We start from the raw sequence: 14421 nt of genomic DNA, 5'->3' as shown, positions 1-14421 counted from the left end.
AGCACCTAACAAGAGTACCTTAAAATATATAAAGCAAAAGCTGACAGAATTGAAAGGAGTAAGAAAGAAATCCAATATTAGAGTTGGGAACTTCAACACCCCTCTCTCAGTAATTGACAGAACTACTAGATAGAAAATCAGCAAGAACAGAAGAAGTCTGAACAAACCCATAAACCAATGAGATCTAACTGACATTAACAGAACATTCTACACCCAATAACAGTCACTACACATATAAACATTCTTTTCAAGCACCAATGGAACATTCACCAAGACAGGCCATAAAGTAAATCTTAAATAATTTAGAAGAATTGTAATGGCACAAAGTATATTCTCTGACCATAATGAAACTAAATTAGAAATCAGTCACAGAAAGAGAAAAGAAAAATCTCTAAGCGTTTAGCAATTAGACAACTTACTCAAGGGAAGTTTTAAAACATACTGAATTGAATAAAAATGAAAACACAACATATCAAAATCTTTCAGATGCAGCTAAAGCACCACTTGTCAGAAAATTTATGGCACTAAATGCTTACACTGGAAAAGGGGATCATGAACCTATAATCTAGGCTTCTATTTCAAGAAATTAGAAAAGCAAGAACAAAAGCAGCCCAAATTATGCAGAAGAGTGGAAATAACAAAGAGCAGAAATCAAAGAATTGAAAACATAAAGGAAATATACAGAAGATCAATGAAACCAAAAGCTGCTTCTTTGAAAATATCAATAAAATTGATAAACTTCTAGCAGGACAAACAAAGAAAAAACAACATAAATTACCAATATTAGGAATGAAAGAGAGTTATAACTACAGCTGCCACAGATATTCAAAAGGTAACAAGATAATACTCCAAACAACTCTATGCACACAAAATCAGTAGCTTAGATGAAATAGACCAATTCCTCAAAATCTTCAACTACCAAAACTAACCCAAGGTAAAACAGATAAACCGAATGGCCCTCATAGAGAATGTGAAATAAACTGAAGTTGTAGTTTAAAAATCTCCCAGAAAAAAAAAAAAAGCTCCAGATGCATATGGTTTCACTGGCAAATTATATCAAAAACTTGAGAAAAATATAAAACCAACAGCACACAATCTTTTCCAGAAAAATGAAGAGCAGAGAACACTTCAAACTCCTTTTATTAGGCCAATATTACACTGATACTGAAACAAGACAATGATACAAAACAATGTCCTTCCCAAGATATGAATGCAAAACCCTCAACAAAATATTAGAAATCATTAGCAAGTTATAAATATCAAGAAGAATTTATACATACACACATACACTGAAAATAAAAGGTGCACTTCAAAAAGCACTGTAAGATCAAGTAACATTCTGTTCCAAATCAAAATTCTTTTAAATGCAAAAAGATATATTCCTAACAAAAATCTTTCAATTCTCCAGGATATCTAAGTAAAAATAATTCATTGTGACTATTAATCACTGCTGGAAAAATTATTACCAGTGATAACTTATGTCCATCAACATTTTCCTCTTCCCACTCACAAGCTCCAGGGCTGAGCCCTAATTAGGCAAAACCAAAGGAATCTATCCCAACCCTCTGGGTATAGCTTTCAGGTCAAGGCTGGACACAAGACCCAGATAAACAAGAAACAAGGTGGTTTCTGAGAAAACCAAGTGCTCTCTTCTCTACAGTGTTCTCTTTTCTATAGATGTGTTAGTAGGAAGATATGAAGCTTCAAGTTGCTGCAGCCATCCCTCTAGGAAGCCAGCCTGAAGATAAAAACACAAAGAGGAAAATAGAGGAACGAAATAAAGAAAAAAGCTTAGCTGGTACCAGATCTACTCTAGAACATCATTGAGCTGATTAAATTTTTTTTTTAGTTTAAGCCATTTTGAAATGGATCTTCTGTTATCTGTACATAAAGAATTCTCTGATGCCAAGGACAAACTAGACAAAAGTCAGAGGAATATGATTTCAGTTACCATATAAAAGAATGTTTATAATCAAGGCTAAGAGACAGGAAATGGACACATTTTAAATTGTTTTCCTTATAATCTAGAATATTGTTAAGAGTTCGATACCTGCCTATATGTTGCTATAGTAATAGACTAGACTTTTAAAGTTCCTCCCAACTCTTAAGATTCTGATTCTGTAAAGGCATACTGATTTGGGAGGTCAAATGAGACACTCAGAACTATGACTCCTCCCTTAGACTTCTTCTATTTAAATAAAAAGGTTAAAAACAGATTTTTAAAAAAAAATCTCAAATCATACTCACTACCAAGAATATGAGATGCAGAAAAGGAACAGAGCAAGTAGGAAACAGAGTCAAACTCTTTTTTATTAATCCTTTAATAAACTAACTACATGTCTAAAAATGTAAGGCAAAATAAACAATAAAGGATCCATTCCCACTTAGCTTATTTGGCTGGGAAAAAAATGTTAACCACTCAAAAATTTTTCTAAAAGTATAAGCAACTAATTTTGACTACTGAAAATAATACAGATTGCATTTTCACTTTTCTACCAATTCACTGTAATTTTGTCATATGGATTTTTCCCATGTGCTGGTATTAATTTTCTTCTATCTTTAAAGTTTACGGAAGCAGAACAAAATATCAATTAGAAGCATGAACCTTAGCACTAAGCTGCCTGTAATCAAATTCTGGCTACATTATTTACTAGCTGTGCAACCTTGAATAAGTTAGTTAACCCTAACTGTGCTTCAGTTTCCTCATCTGTGAAATGGGAACAATAATAATAGTACCTGTCTCATAGTGCACATAAATCACTTAAATCAGTCCTTGGCATATAGCACGTTTATTAGTCTGCTCAGGCTGCCATAACAAAACACTATCCGCTAGGACGCTTAAACAACAAAAATTTATTTTCTCACAGTGCTGTAGGTTTGAAGACCAAGATCAAGCTTCCAGTTTTTAAAGGAGCACCTTCCTCTTGGCTTGCAGATGTCCACCTTCTCACTGTATCATACCCACATGGCCTTTCCTTGGTGCATGTGCAGGGGGAGAGCTTGGGTGTTTCTTCCTCTTCTTTTAAGGGTACCAGCCCTATCTGATTAGGGCCCCTCGTTCAATCTTAATTACCTCTTAAAGGCTCTATCTCCAAATACAGTCACATTGGAAGGTAGAGCTTCAACATGTGAATTGATGGGGGACAAGACTCAGTCCACCACAATATGCATTATATAAATACTACAGATGTTGCTACTAATAACGTGGATGTGACTATTGTTCTAAAGGAAAATACAGTTTATTCACAAACCCAATCACAGAATCTCTAAAGCAAATAACTGACCTCATGACTCAATAAAAAGGTACAACCTTTTATTGGAAAATACTTAATTGTTACTCATTACAAGATGATCCCTCAGAAATGGTGGACCAAAACTGACAAAATATTGCTCCTGCTCTTTTAATGAGTTAAAAGGCTCATTTTGTAAAGTCACCCATTCCATCTCTAAGCTCCTTTAACTTCTATGACCTCACAAATAACTTTGTTTACCCAGTAAATCAGCTTAATGATCCTAATGAGCAGCTGACAATAACTCACCTGACAATAATCTGAAGCTGCCACTGCCCTGGTCATCATTTAACAACCTAACTAAATAGGGGTCTACAAAGGTCACTTTTGAAGAAGTCTGACAGAAGTACCACAAATTAAAACCACCTTTCCTAAAAAAATAGATGCTATTATTTTTAAAAAGAAAAACATTAAGTCAAAACTTACTCATTAGGATTTTAACAGAATCACATTCATTTAAGAAACATTCCTTTTGCTTCCTAAAAGAAATGATTTATATTAACTTATAAGGAATAAAATTTTAAGAAGTTACCTGGGTTTAAATTCAGCAAATAGCCTTTCCTTACACAGTTATTGCAATGATTAAATAAAATAAATGTATATTATTTACCTACTACCTTGCCTAGGACCATCTATCTGATAAGTATTACTACATTAGATGTTCTGAGAAATAAGGTTTAAAAAACCAAGCAGAAAATTAACATCCAACTCATGTTTGATACATGTTCATATTCCAATTTTTTAAAAGGGCTCAGAGTTTACCACTGAGTTTAATATAAAAGGATGGTTACTTGCAGAGAGGATCTAATTTTAATTAATCACTAAATATAATGACTTTTAGTCCATTAATGTCTCATTGTGGCATCCACAAAGCAACAGGAACTCTTCAGATCACTCTATAACCTCTGCTGAAGAAATAAACTCTATTTCATTAAGTGATAGCCGCTAAATTAAATGTCATATATGAGATCTCTGGTGTCTTTGATTACCTAAAGGAAAATTTTTTTCCATTATTCCTCCATCCCAACATCTCTCAAACCCAGGAGAAATTATATTTTCAGTCATTTTCTTTTTTGACAGAAAACAATCAAGTATCAAACAAATTATAAGAGAAATCATAGTGCTAGAAAAATTCTTCCAGAGTCACAATTTTTTTAAATGTTATTTGGATTACTGCAGTGTTGCATTACAATTAGTAAAGATGATTGCACTGCATATGACTAACGTATGTGCTTTCTGCCCCATTAATATTTTCTTGCTTTCACCTACTGTTATTTAAAAGATATCCATCATATCAAGAAGCATCTAAAATGGGGGAAAGAAGTGAAGACTATAAAGAACAACTTGGTAATTCTCAAGACTTATCCTTGGATTAAGTAAAAGTTAAGTAAGTTAACTTACTCTTTTCAACTGATAAGTTTAACAAGTGAACTGAACTCAAGAGAGGTAGAAAGAGCAAATCCAAGTTAAACAAAGCTCTTCCCCAGGGACTTCCCTGGTGGCGCAGTGGTTAAGAAACCGCCTGCCAATGCAGGGGACACAGGTTCAATCCCTGGTCCGGGAAGATTCCACATGCCACGGAGCAACTAAGCCTGTGCGCCACAACTACTGAGCCTGAGCTCTAGAGCACACAAGCCATAACTACCGAGCCCAGGCACCACAACTATTGAAGCCCACACACCCTAGAACCTGCGTGCCACAACTACTGAGCCTGCATACTTCAACTACTGAAGCCCACACGCCTAGAGCCCGTGCCCCACAACAAGAGAAGCCCACACACTGTAACAAAGAGTAGCCCCTGCTCGCCACAGCTAGAGAAAGCCTGTGCACAGCAAAGACGACCCAACGCAGCCAAAAAAAAAATCCTCTTCCCCAGACCTCCATCCAGACACACACACTGTTAATTTTTCCCTTGGAACTATGAATGTAAAATATAATTCACTCAATTTACCAAATGAGTCACCTTGGGCATGTTACTTTTTTTTTTAACATACATAGAGAGCACTACTGGAATTTCCCATCCTTTTTCTCCTCCTCTAAAATGTGCAAGTATCAGAATTGGTATTGCGTTGAAGATAAAAAATTACAAATAGGTACCTACCTTCCTTAAAGTAAAACAATGCAGAAAAAGCTTCATAATACTCTTTATAAATGACTAAAACATCTGTATGTAAATAGAAAATCTATCACATCTGTGTTTTCAAAAGCAACTATAATTAAATCTTGACTGAAACTTGCCAAAAAATACATGTTGCTTCAAATTATAGTTCCACAGAAATACAACAGTTCCCCCTTATGCACAGGGAATTCATCTCAAGACCCCCAGTGGATGCTTGAAAGCCTGGATAGTACCAAACTCTATATATATTATGTTTTTTCTCCTATACACACACACGTATGATAAAGTTTAATTTATAAATGAGGCACAGTATGAGATTAACAACAGTAACTAATAATAAAACAGAACAATGATAATAATTTACTGCAACAAAAGTTACATGAATGTGGTCTCTTTCTCTCTCTCTTCCTTAAAAGATCTTATTGCACAAATTTAATGCCTTTTCCATCTTAACTAAGCACTTATTGCACTATGGCCATAACTTGTACAGTTTAAGGTATAACAACAAAACTAGCACAGTATTTCCTTCCTCACAATTTACAAATAAAACATTCGTGCTTACCTTAGATCCATCAGCATACGATTTTTTTTCTTTCCTTATTAAGTCAAGAACGTTCATCTTTTCACTTAAAGCAGCAGTCCCCAAACTTTTTAGCACCAGGGACCAGTTTCATGGAAGACAATTTTTCCACAGGGAGCAGGGGGTGAGGGGGGATGGTTCAGGCAGGAATGTGAGCAATGGGGAGCAGCAGATGAAGCTTCACTTGCTTGCCTGCCGCTCACTCCTGCTGTGCGGCCTGGTCCCTAACAGGCCACAGACCAGTACTGGTATTCAGCCCAGGGGTTGGGGACACCTGACTTAAAGGAAGCACTTACAGCTTCTCTTTAGCAAATCCAAATTGCTGGCATCACTACCCTTGTGCTTTGGGGCTATTATTAAGTAAAATAAGGGTCACCTGAACACAAGCACTGCAATATCTCCACAGTTGATCTCATAATCCACATGGCTACTAAGTGACTAACAAGCAGGACAAAGGGATGGTTCACACCCTAGGCTGGAGGGAGCAGGATGGTGCAAGATTCATCATGCTAATCAGAATGACACACAATTTAAAATTTATGAATTATTTCTGAAATTTTCCATTTAATATTTTCAGACCAAGGTTTACTATAGGTAACTGAGTACTGCACAGGGAAAACAAAACCTTAGATAAGAGGGTACTACAGTACTCAGGTTTTAGAAAGTACCTAAAAACTTAGATCCTACTTTTAAAATGAAGGTAGAAAATGAAAACAGTAATAAGAAAAAGTAAACAAGAGAGCAACAGCCAGCTCTACCCACCACCAGTCCCTCCCATCAGGAAACTTGCACAATCCTCTTAGCTACCCTCATCAACCAGAGGGCAGACAGCAGAAGAAAGAAGAACTTCAATCATAAAGCCTGTGGAACTAAAACCACATTCACAGAAAGATAGACAAGATGAAAAGGCAGACGGCTATGTACCAGATGAAGGAACAAGATAAAACCCCAGAAAAACAACTAAATGAAGTGGAGATAGGCAACCTTCCAGAAAAAGAATTCAGAATAATGATAGTGAAGATGGTCCAGGACCTCGGAAAAAGAATGGAGGCAAAGATCAAGAGGATGCAAGACATGTTTAACAAAGACCTAGAAGAATTAAAGAACAAACAAACAGAGATGAACAATATAATAACTGAAATGAAAAATACACTAGAAGGAATCAATAGCAGAATAACTGAGGCAGAAGAACGGATAAGTGATCTGGAAGACAGAATGGTGGAATTCATTGCTGAGGAACAGAATAAAGAAAAAAGAATGAAAAGAAATGAAGACATCCTAAGAGACCTCTGGGACAACATTAAACACAACAACATTTGCATTATAGGGGTCCCAGAAGGAGAAGAGAGAAAGGACCCAAGAAAATATGTGAAGCGATTATACTCGAAAACTTCCCTAACAAGTGAAAGGAAATAGCCACCCAAGTCCAGGAAGCACAGCAAGTCCCATACAGGATAAACCCAAGGAGAAACACACCGAGACACAAAGTAATCAAATTGACAAAAATTAAAGACAAGGAAAAATTATTGAAAGCAAGGGAAAAACGACAAATAACATACAAGGGAACCCCAATAAGGTCAACAGATGATTTCTCAGCAGAAACTTTACAAGCCAGAAGGGAGTGGCAGGACATATTTAAAGTGATGAAAGGGAAGAACCTAAAACCAAGATGACTCTACCCAGCAAGGATCTCATTCAGATTCGATGGAGAAATCAAAAGCTTTACAGACAAGCAAAAGCTAACTGAATTCAGCACCACCAAACCAGCTTTATAACAAATGCTAAAGGAACTTCTCTAGGCAGGAAACACAAGAGAAGGAAAGACCTACAATAGCAAACCCAAAACAATTAAGAAAATGGTAAGAGGAACATACATATCGATAATTACCTCAAAAGTGAATGGATTAAATGCTCCCACCAAAAGACACAGACTGGCTGAATGGATACAAAAACAAGACCCATATATATACTGTCTACAAAGGACCCACTTCAGACCTAGGGACACACACAGACTTAAAGTGAGGGGATGGAAAAAGATATTCCATGCAAATGGAAATCAAAAGAAAGCTGGAGTAGCAATACTCATATCAGATAAAATAGACTTTAAAATAAAGAATGTTACAAGACACAGGGAAGGACACTACATAATGATCAAGGGATCAATCCAAGAAGAAGACATAACAATTATAAATATATATGCACCCAACATAGGAGCACCTCAATACATAAGGCAACTGCTAGCAGCTATAAAAGAGGAAATCGACAGTAACACAGTAATAGTGGGGGACTTTAACACCTCACTTACACCAATGGACAGATAATCCAAACAGAAAATTAATAAGGAAACACAAGATTTAAATTACACAATAGGGCCTCCCTGGTGGCGCAAGTGGTTGAGAGTCCGCCTGCCGATGCAGGGGATACGGGTTCGTGCCCCGGTCTGGGAGGATCCCATATGCCGCGGAGCGGCTGGGCCCTTGAGCCATGGCCGCTGAGCCTGCGTGTCCGGAGCCTGTGCTCCACAACGGGAGAGGCTACAGTAGTGAGAGGCCTGCGTACCACAAAGAAAAGAAAAAAAAAATCTTCCAACAAACAAAAGTCCAAGACCACACAGGTGAATTCTATCAAACATTTATAGACAAGGTAACACCCATCCTTCTCAAACTTTTCCAAAAAATAGCAGAGGGAGGAATACTCCCAAACTCATTCTATGCGGCCACCATTACCCTGATACCAAAACCAAACAAAGAGGCTAAAAAAAAATGAAAATTACAGACCAATATCACTGATGAACATAGATGCAAAAATCCTCTACAAAACACTAGTAAACAGAATCCAACAACACATCAAAAGGATCATACACCATGATCAAGTGAAATTTATCCCAGGGATACAAGGATTCTTCAATGTATGCAAATCAATCAATGTGATACACCATATTAACAAACTGAAGAGGAAAAACCATATGATCATCTCAATAGAGGCAGAAAAAGCTTTTGACAAAATTCAACACCCATTTATGATAACAACTCTCCAGAAAGTGGGCAAAGAGGAAAGAAACCTACCTCAACATAATAAAGGCCATGTACGACAAAACCACAACCAATATCATTCTCAATGGTGAAAAACTGAAAGCATTTCCTCTAAAATCAGAAACAGGACAAGGATGTCCTCTCTCACCACTATCATTCAACATAGTTTTGGAAATCCTAGCCACTACAATCAGAGAAGAAAAAGAAATAAAATGAATACAATTGGAAAAGAAGTAAAACTGTCACTGTTTGCAGATGACATGACAAATTGGAAAAGTAGAAGTAAAACTGTCACTGTTTGCAGAGAGTCCTAAGTATGCCACCAGAAAACTACTAGAGCTAATCAATGAATTTGGTAAAGTTGCAGGATACAAAATTAATGCACAGAAATCTCTGGCATTCCTATACACTAATAATGAAAAATCTGAAAGAGAAATTAAGGAAACACTCCCATTTACAATTACAACAAAAAGAATAAAATACCTAGGAATAAACCTACCTAGGGAGACAAAAGACCTGTATGCAGAAAACTATAAGACACTGATGAAAGAAATTAAAGAGGAAACAAACAGATGCAGAGATATACCATGTTCTTGGATTGGAAAAATCAACATTGTGAAAATGACTATACTACCCAAAGCAATCTACCCATTCAATTCAATCCCTATCAAATTACCAATGGCATTTTTTTACAGAACTAGAACAAAAAATCTTAAAATTTGTATGGAGACACAAAAGACCCCGAATAGCCAAAGCAGTCTTGAGGGAAAAAAATGGAGCTCGAGGAATCAGGCTCCCGGACTTCAGACTATACTACAAAGCTACAGTAATCAAGACAACATGGTACTGGCACAAAAACAGAAATATAGATCAATGGAACAGGACAGAAAGCTCAGAGATAAATCCATGCACCTATGGTCAACAAATCTATGACAAAGGAGGCAAGGATATACAATGGAGAAAAGACAGCCTTTTCAATAAGTGGTGCTGGGAGAACTGGACAGCTACATGTAAAAGAATGAAATTAGAACATTCCCTAACACCATACACAAAAATAAACTCAAAATGGATTAGAGACCTAAATGTAAGACCGGACAATATAAAACTCTTAGAGGAAAACATAGGAAGAACACTCTTCGACATAAATCACAGCAAGATCTTTTTTGATCCACCTCCTAGAGTAATGGAAATAAAAACAAAAATAAACAAATGGGACCTAATGAAACTTAAAAGCTTTTGCACAGCAAAGGAAATTACAAACAAGATGAAAAGATAACCCTCAGAATGGGAGAAAATATTTGCAAATAAATCAATGGACAAAGGATTAATCTCTAAAATATATAAATAGCTCATACAGCTCAATATTGAAAAGACAAACAAGCCAATCCAAAAATGGGCACAAGACCTAAATAGACATTTCTCCAAAGAAGACATACAGATGGCCAAGAACCACATGAAAAGCTGCTCAACATCACTAATTATTAGAGAAATGCAAATCAAAACTACAATGAGGTATCACCGCCCACCAGTTACAATGGGCATCATCAGAAAATCTACAAACAACAAATGCTGGAGAGGGTGTGGAGAAAAGGGAGCCCTCTTGCACTGTTGGTGGGAATATAAATTGATACAGCCACTATGGAGAACAGTATGGAGGTTCCTTAAAAAACTAAAAATAGAATTACCATATGATCCAGCAATTCCACTACTGGGCATATACACTGAGGAAACCGTAATTCAAAAAGACATGTGCACCCCAATGTTCATTGCAGCACTATTTACAACAGCTAGTACATGGAAGCAACCTAAATGTCCATCGACAGACGAATGGATAAAGAAGATGTGGTACATATAGAATGGAGTATTACTCAGGCATAAAAAGGAATGAAATTGGGTCATTTGTAGAGACATGGATAGGTCCAGAGACTGTCATACAGAGTGAAGTAAGTCAGAAAGAGAAAAACAAATACCGTATACTAACGCATATATGTGGAACCTAGAAAAATGGTACAGATGAACTGGTTTGCAGGGCAGAAATTGAGACACAGATGTAGAGAACAAACGTATGGACACCAAGGGGGGAAAGTGGCAGGGGCGGGGTGGTGGTGTGATGAATTGGGAGATTGGGATTGACATATATACACTGATGTGTATAAAATGGGTAACTAATGAGAACCTGATGTATAAAAAAATAAATAAAATAAAATTCAAAGAAAAACTTACCAAATATATTAGTGGAGTGTCCTTTCCTTGCAATAGGTCTCAGTTCATTATGTCCCCATCCATATATCCTGTAATTATCCCATGCATGTTTCATCATCTGAGAAAGGAAAAATTATAACCCATCAATTTATATTTTTTACAGACTGTTATCTTTATATTTCACATAATTTAGAGATTCTATTACTATATCCTTACACATCCTCCTGTATCTCCTACTTTAGTATATTATTCGATTAACACCTGTATCAGTGTGAAAACACACATAATCATGTTTACCTTATGTCTACACAACAGAACAAAAAATGAGTTGTAATACAAAAACTGTTTTTATTGGGGAGAAAGGTGTCTATTTGGCATTCTTTCCTTTTAGGAACTGCCAATCCTTTTGGAAACAGCTCTCCTTCCCTCACTGTGATTATGACAAAGCTGTCAAAAAGTGGCTCTGATTCCACAACGAATTAACACAGCCTAGCTAGAGTATCCATAACCTTTAGACCAAAGATCAGCAAACTCTTCCTATAAAGTATTTTGGGCTTTGCAGTCCATAAGTATGTATAGCAGCTACTAAACTTGGCTGTTGCAGCATAAAAGCAGCCCTAGACAATATATAAACAAATGGGCATGACTGGGTTCCAATTAAACTGTATTTAAAAAAAATAAAAGCAGCCCTAGACAATACATAAACAAATGAGCATGACTGGGTTCCATTTAAACTGTATTTTTAAAAAATAGGCAGCAGTCAGAATTTGGCCAGCAGGTTGTAGTTTGCCAACCCCTGACCTACACAAAGTGATTGAGTACATGTGACTCAAGTAAAGGCAATCAAGTCCTTTCATACATATTGTTATAGACACCAGCAGACAGAGGGACTCTCATTTTGCTATCTCAATATCTACGTAATATATAATTCTGGAGCTGATGGGGTCTAACTCTCTCCCAACATGTAGAAACTAAATAACAAAAGAAAATAGAACGAGACATGCATATTATTGACTATAACATCTACAGACTTGGATTCAGCCAAACTTGAAGCTCTAGTTCAGAGCCCCTAAGCTAAAAAAATATTTTTATATCAATCAGTTTGAACTGAGTTTCTTACAAGCCAGGGAGTACTAAGCTACACAATAGCAGAGTATTTAATTATATATTAGTTGAATTATGTCATAGTAGCCTGTGGTATATCAAACATAATATTCATTAAAACATTTATCAACTTGTTTTCTGCAGCCAGCATTACTCAGACACCAAAACTAGGCAAAGACATTACAAGGGAATTAAAAACCAATATATCTCAAAAGCACAGATGCAAAATTCCTTAACAAAAAGTGAAAATATATATAAGAGGATACTACACAATGACCAAGTGCAGTTTAACCCAGGAATATAAGTCTAATTTAACATTCAAAAACCCATCACTATAATTCACCATGTTAACAGAATAAAAAGAAAAAAATCATACAATCATCTTTTTAGATGTAGAGAAAACATCTGACAAAATTCAACACCAATTCATGAAAAAACTTTCAGTAAACTACAACTACAAGGCAACATCCTCAACTTAATTAAGGGCATCTTCAAGAAAACCCTACAGCTAACATCATACTTAATGGTAGAAGACCCTACTCCTAAAGTTGAGAACAAATCAAGTCCCCCTATTCTCACCACTTCTTTTCAACAATGTACTGAAAGTCCTAGCCATGGCAATAAGAAGAAGCAATAATAGGCATAAAAATCAAAAAGGAAAAAGGAAAAGTACCTCTATTCACAGATGACATGACTATGTACAAGGAAAAGCCTAAGCAATCTTAAAATAAAAAGCCACTAAAACTAGAAGATGACTTCAGTAAATAAGATACAAGTTCAGCAAACTAAAATAAATTAGATTTCTATATGTTAGTAATGAACAGAAATGGAAATTTAAAAACAATTCCATTTATACTAGCATCAAAAAACATGAAATAGAACATGTGCAAGAACTATACACTAAGAACTACAAAACACTGCTGAGAGAAATTAAAGAAAACCTAAATAAGTGGACAGATATGCTCAGGGAATGAAAAAGTCAATACTGTTAAGATGACAATTCTTCCCAAATCATCTACAGATTCAATGAAATCCCAATCAAAATCCCAGCAACCTTTTATTTTCACAGAAAAGCTAATTCAATAAAGGCAAAGGACTTAGAACGGCCAAAACTATTTTTAAAAGAACAAAGTTGGAGGACTTACCTGATTTCAAAACTTAACTATAAAAGTTAATCAACACAGTGTCGTATTCTCATTAAAGACAGGAATATAGATTAATGAAATAGATATGAGTCCAGAAAGAGACTCAACATCTGTTGATTTTATCAATTGATTTTCAACAAAAGTGCCAAGGTAATTCAATCAAGAAAGGATAATCTTTTCAACAAATAATGCCGGAACATTAAAAAGCCCTATGGGGAGAAAATGAAGCACAACCTTTACTTCACACAATAAACAAAAAAAATTAACTCACAACAGATCACAGACTGAAATGTCAAAACTAAACCTAAAACATATGCCCACAAAAAGACCTGTACACAAATGTACATAGCAACTTTATTCATAATAGTCAAAAACTGGACCAAAGGTTGAACAAATGTTCAACAGGTGAATGAATAAAACAAAACATAGTATAGGGCCTCCCTGGTGGCGCAGTGGTTAAGAGTCCGCCTGCCGATGCAGGGGATACGGGTTCGTGCCCCGGTCTGGGAGCATCCCATATGCCGCGGAGCGGCTGGGCCCATGAGCCATGGCCACTGGGCCTGCGCATCCGGAGCCTGTGCTCCGCAACGGGAGAGGCCACAACAGTGAGAGGCCCGCATACCGCAAAAAAAAAAAAAAAAAAAAAAAACATAGTATAGCCATACAATGGAATACTACGAAGAAAAAAAAATTACCTTTATTGCAATATACATAGATGAATCTCAAAAACATGCTGAGCCAAAGCCCAGAAACAAAGTATCACATACCTTATGATTCCATTTCACTGAAACTCTAGAAAAGAGAAATCTAATCTATAATGATTAAAAGCGGACAAGCAGTTGCCTGGGGCCAAGGAATGGGGTAGACTGAAGAGGGGCACAAATAAACCATTTTGAGATTATGGACCTATTCACAGTTTGATCGCCACTGTTGTTACAGAAGTATATAC

The 14421-nt window shown here is 36.2% G+C and overlaps 1 protein-coding gene across 3 annotated transcripts in view; it reads right to left on the bottom strand.

The window, feature by feature from the left end:
• MAN1A2 (mannosidase alpha class 1A member 2) overlaps positions 1-14421 on the bottom strand; it is a 143542-nt gene that overhangs the window by 92001 nt on the left and 37120 nt on the right. For all 3 annotated transcript variants that reach the window (XM_060090359.1, XM_060090360.1, XM_060090358.1), the window contains exon 3: positions 11245-11341. In XM_060090359.1, coding sequence (XP_059946342.1) covers positions 11245-11341 — 97 coding nt within the window. The remainder of the gene's footprint in view (positions 1-11244; positions 11342-14421) is intronic.

This window comes from Mesoplodon densirostris, chromosome 2 (genome assembly GCF_025265405.1).
Source record: "Mesoplodon densirostris isolate mMesDen1 chromosome 2, mMesDen1 primary haplotype, whole genome shotgun sequence".
Taxonomy (NCBI): domain Eukaryota; kingdom Metazoa; phylum Chordata; class Mammalia; order Artiodactyla; family Ziphiidae; genus Mesoplodon; species Mesoplodon densirostris.
Note: the sequence above shows the minus strand (reverse complement) of the source record. Positions and strands in the feature narration are given on the sequence as shown.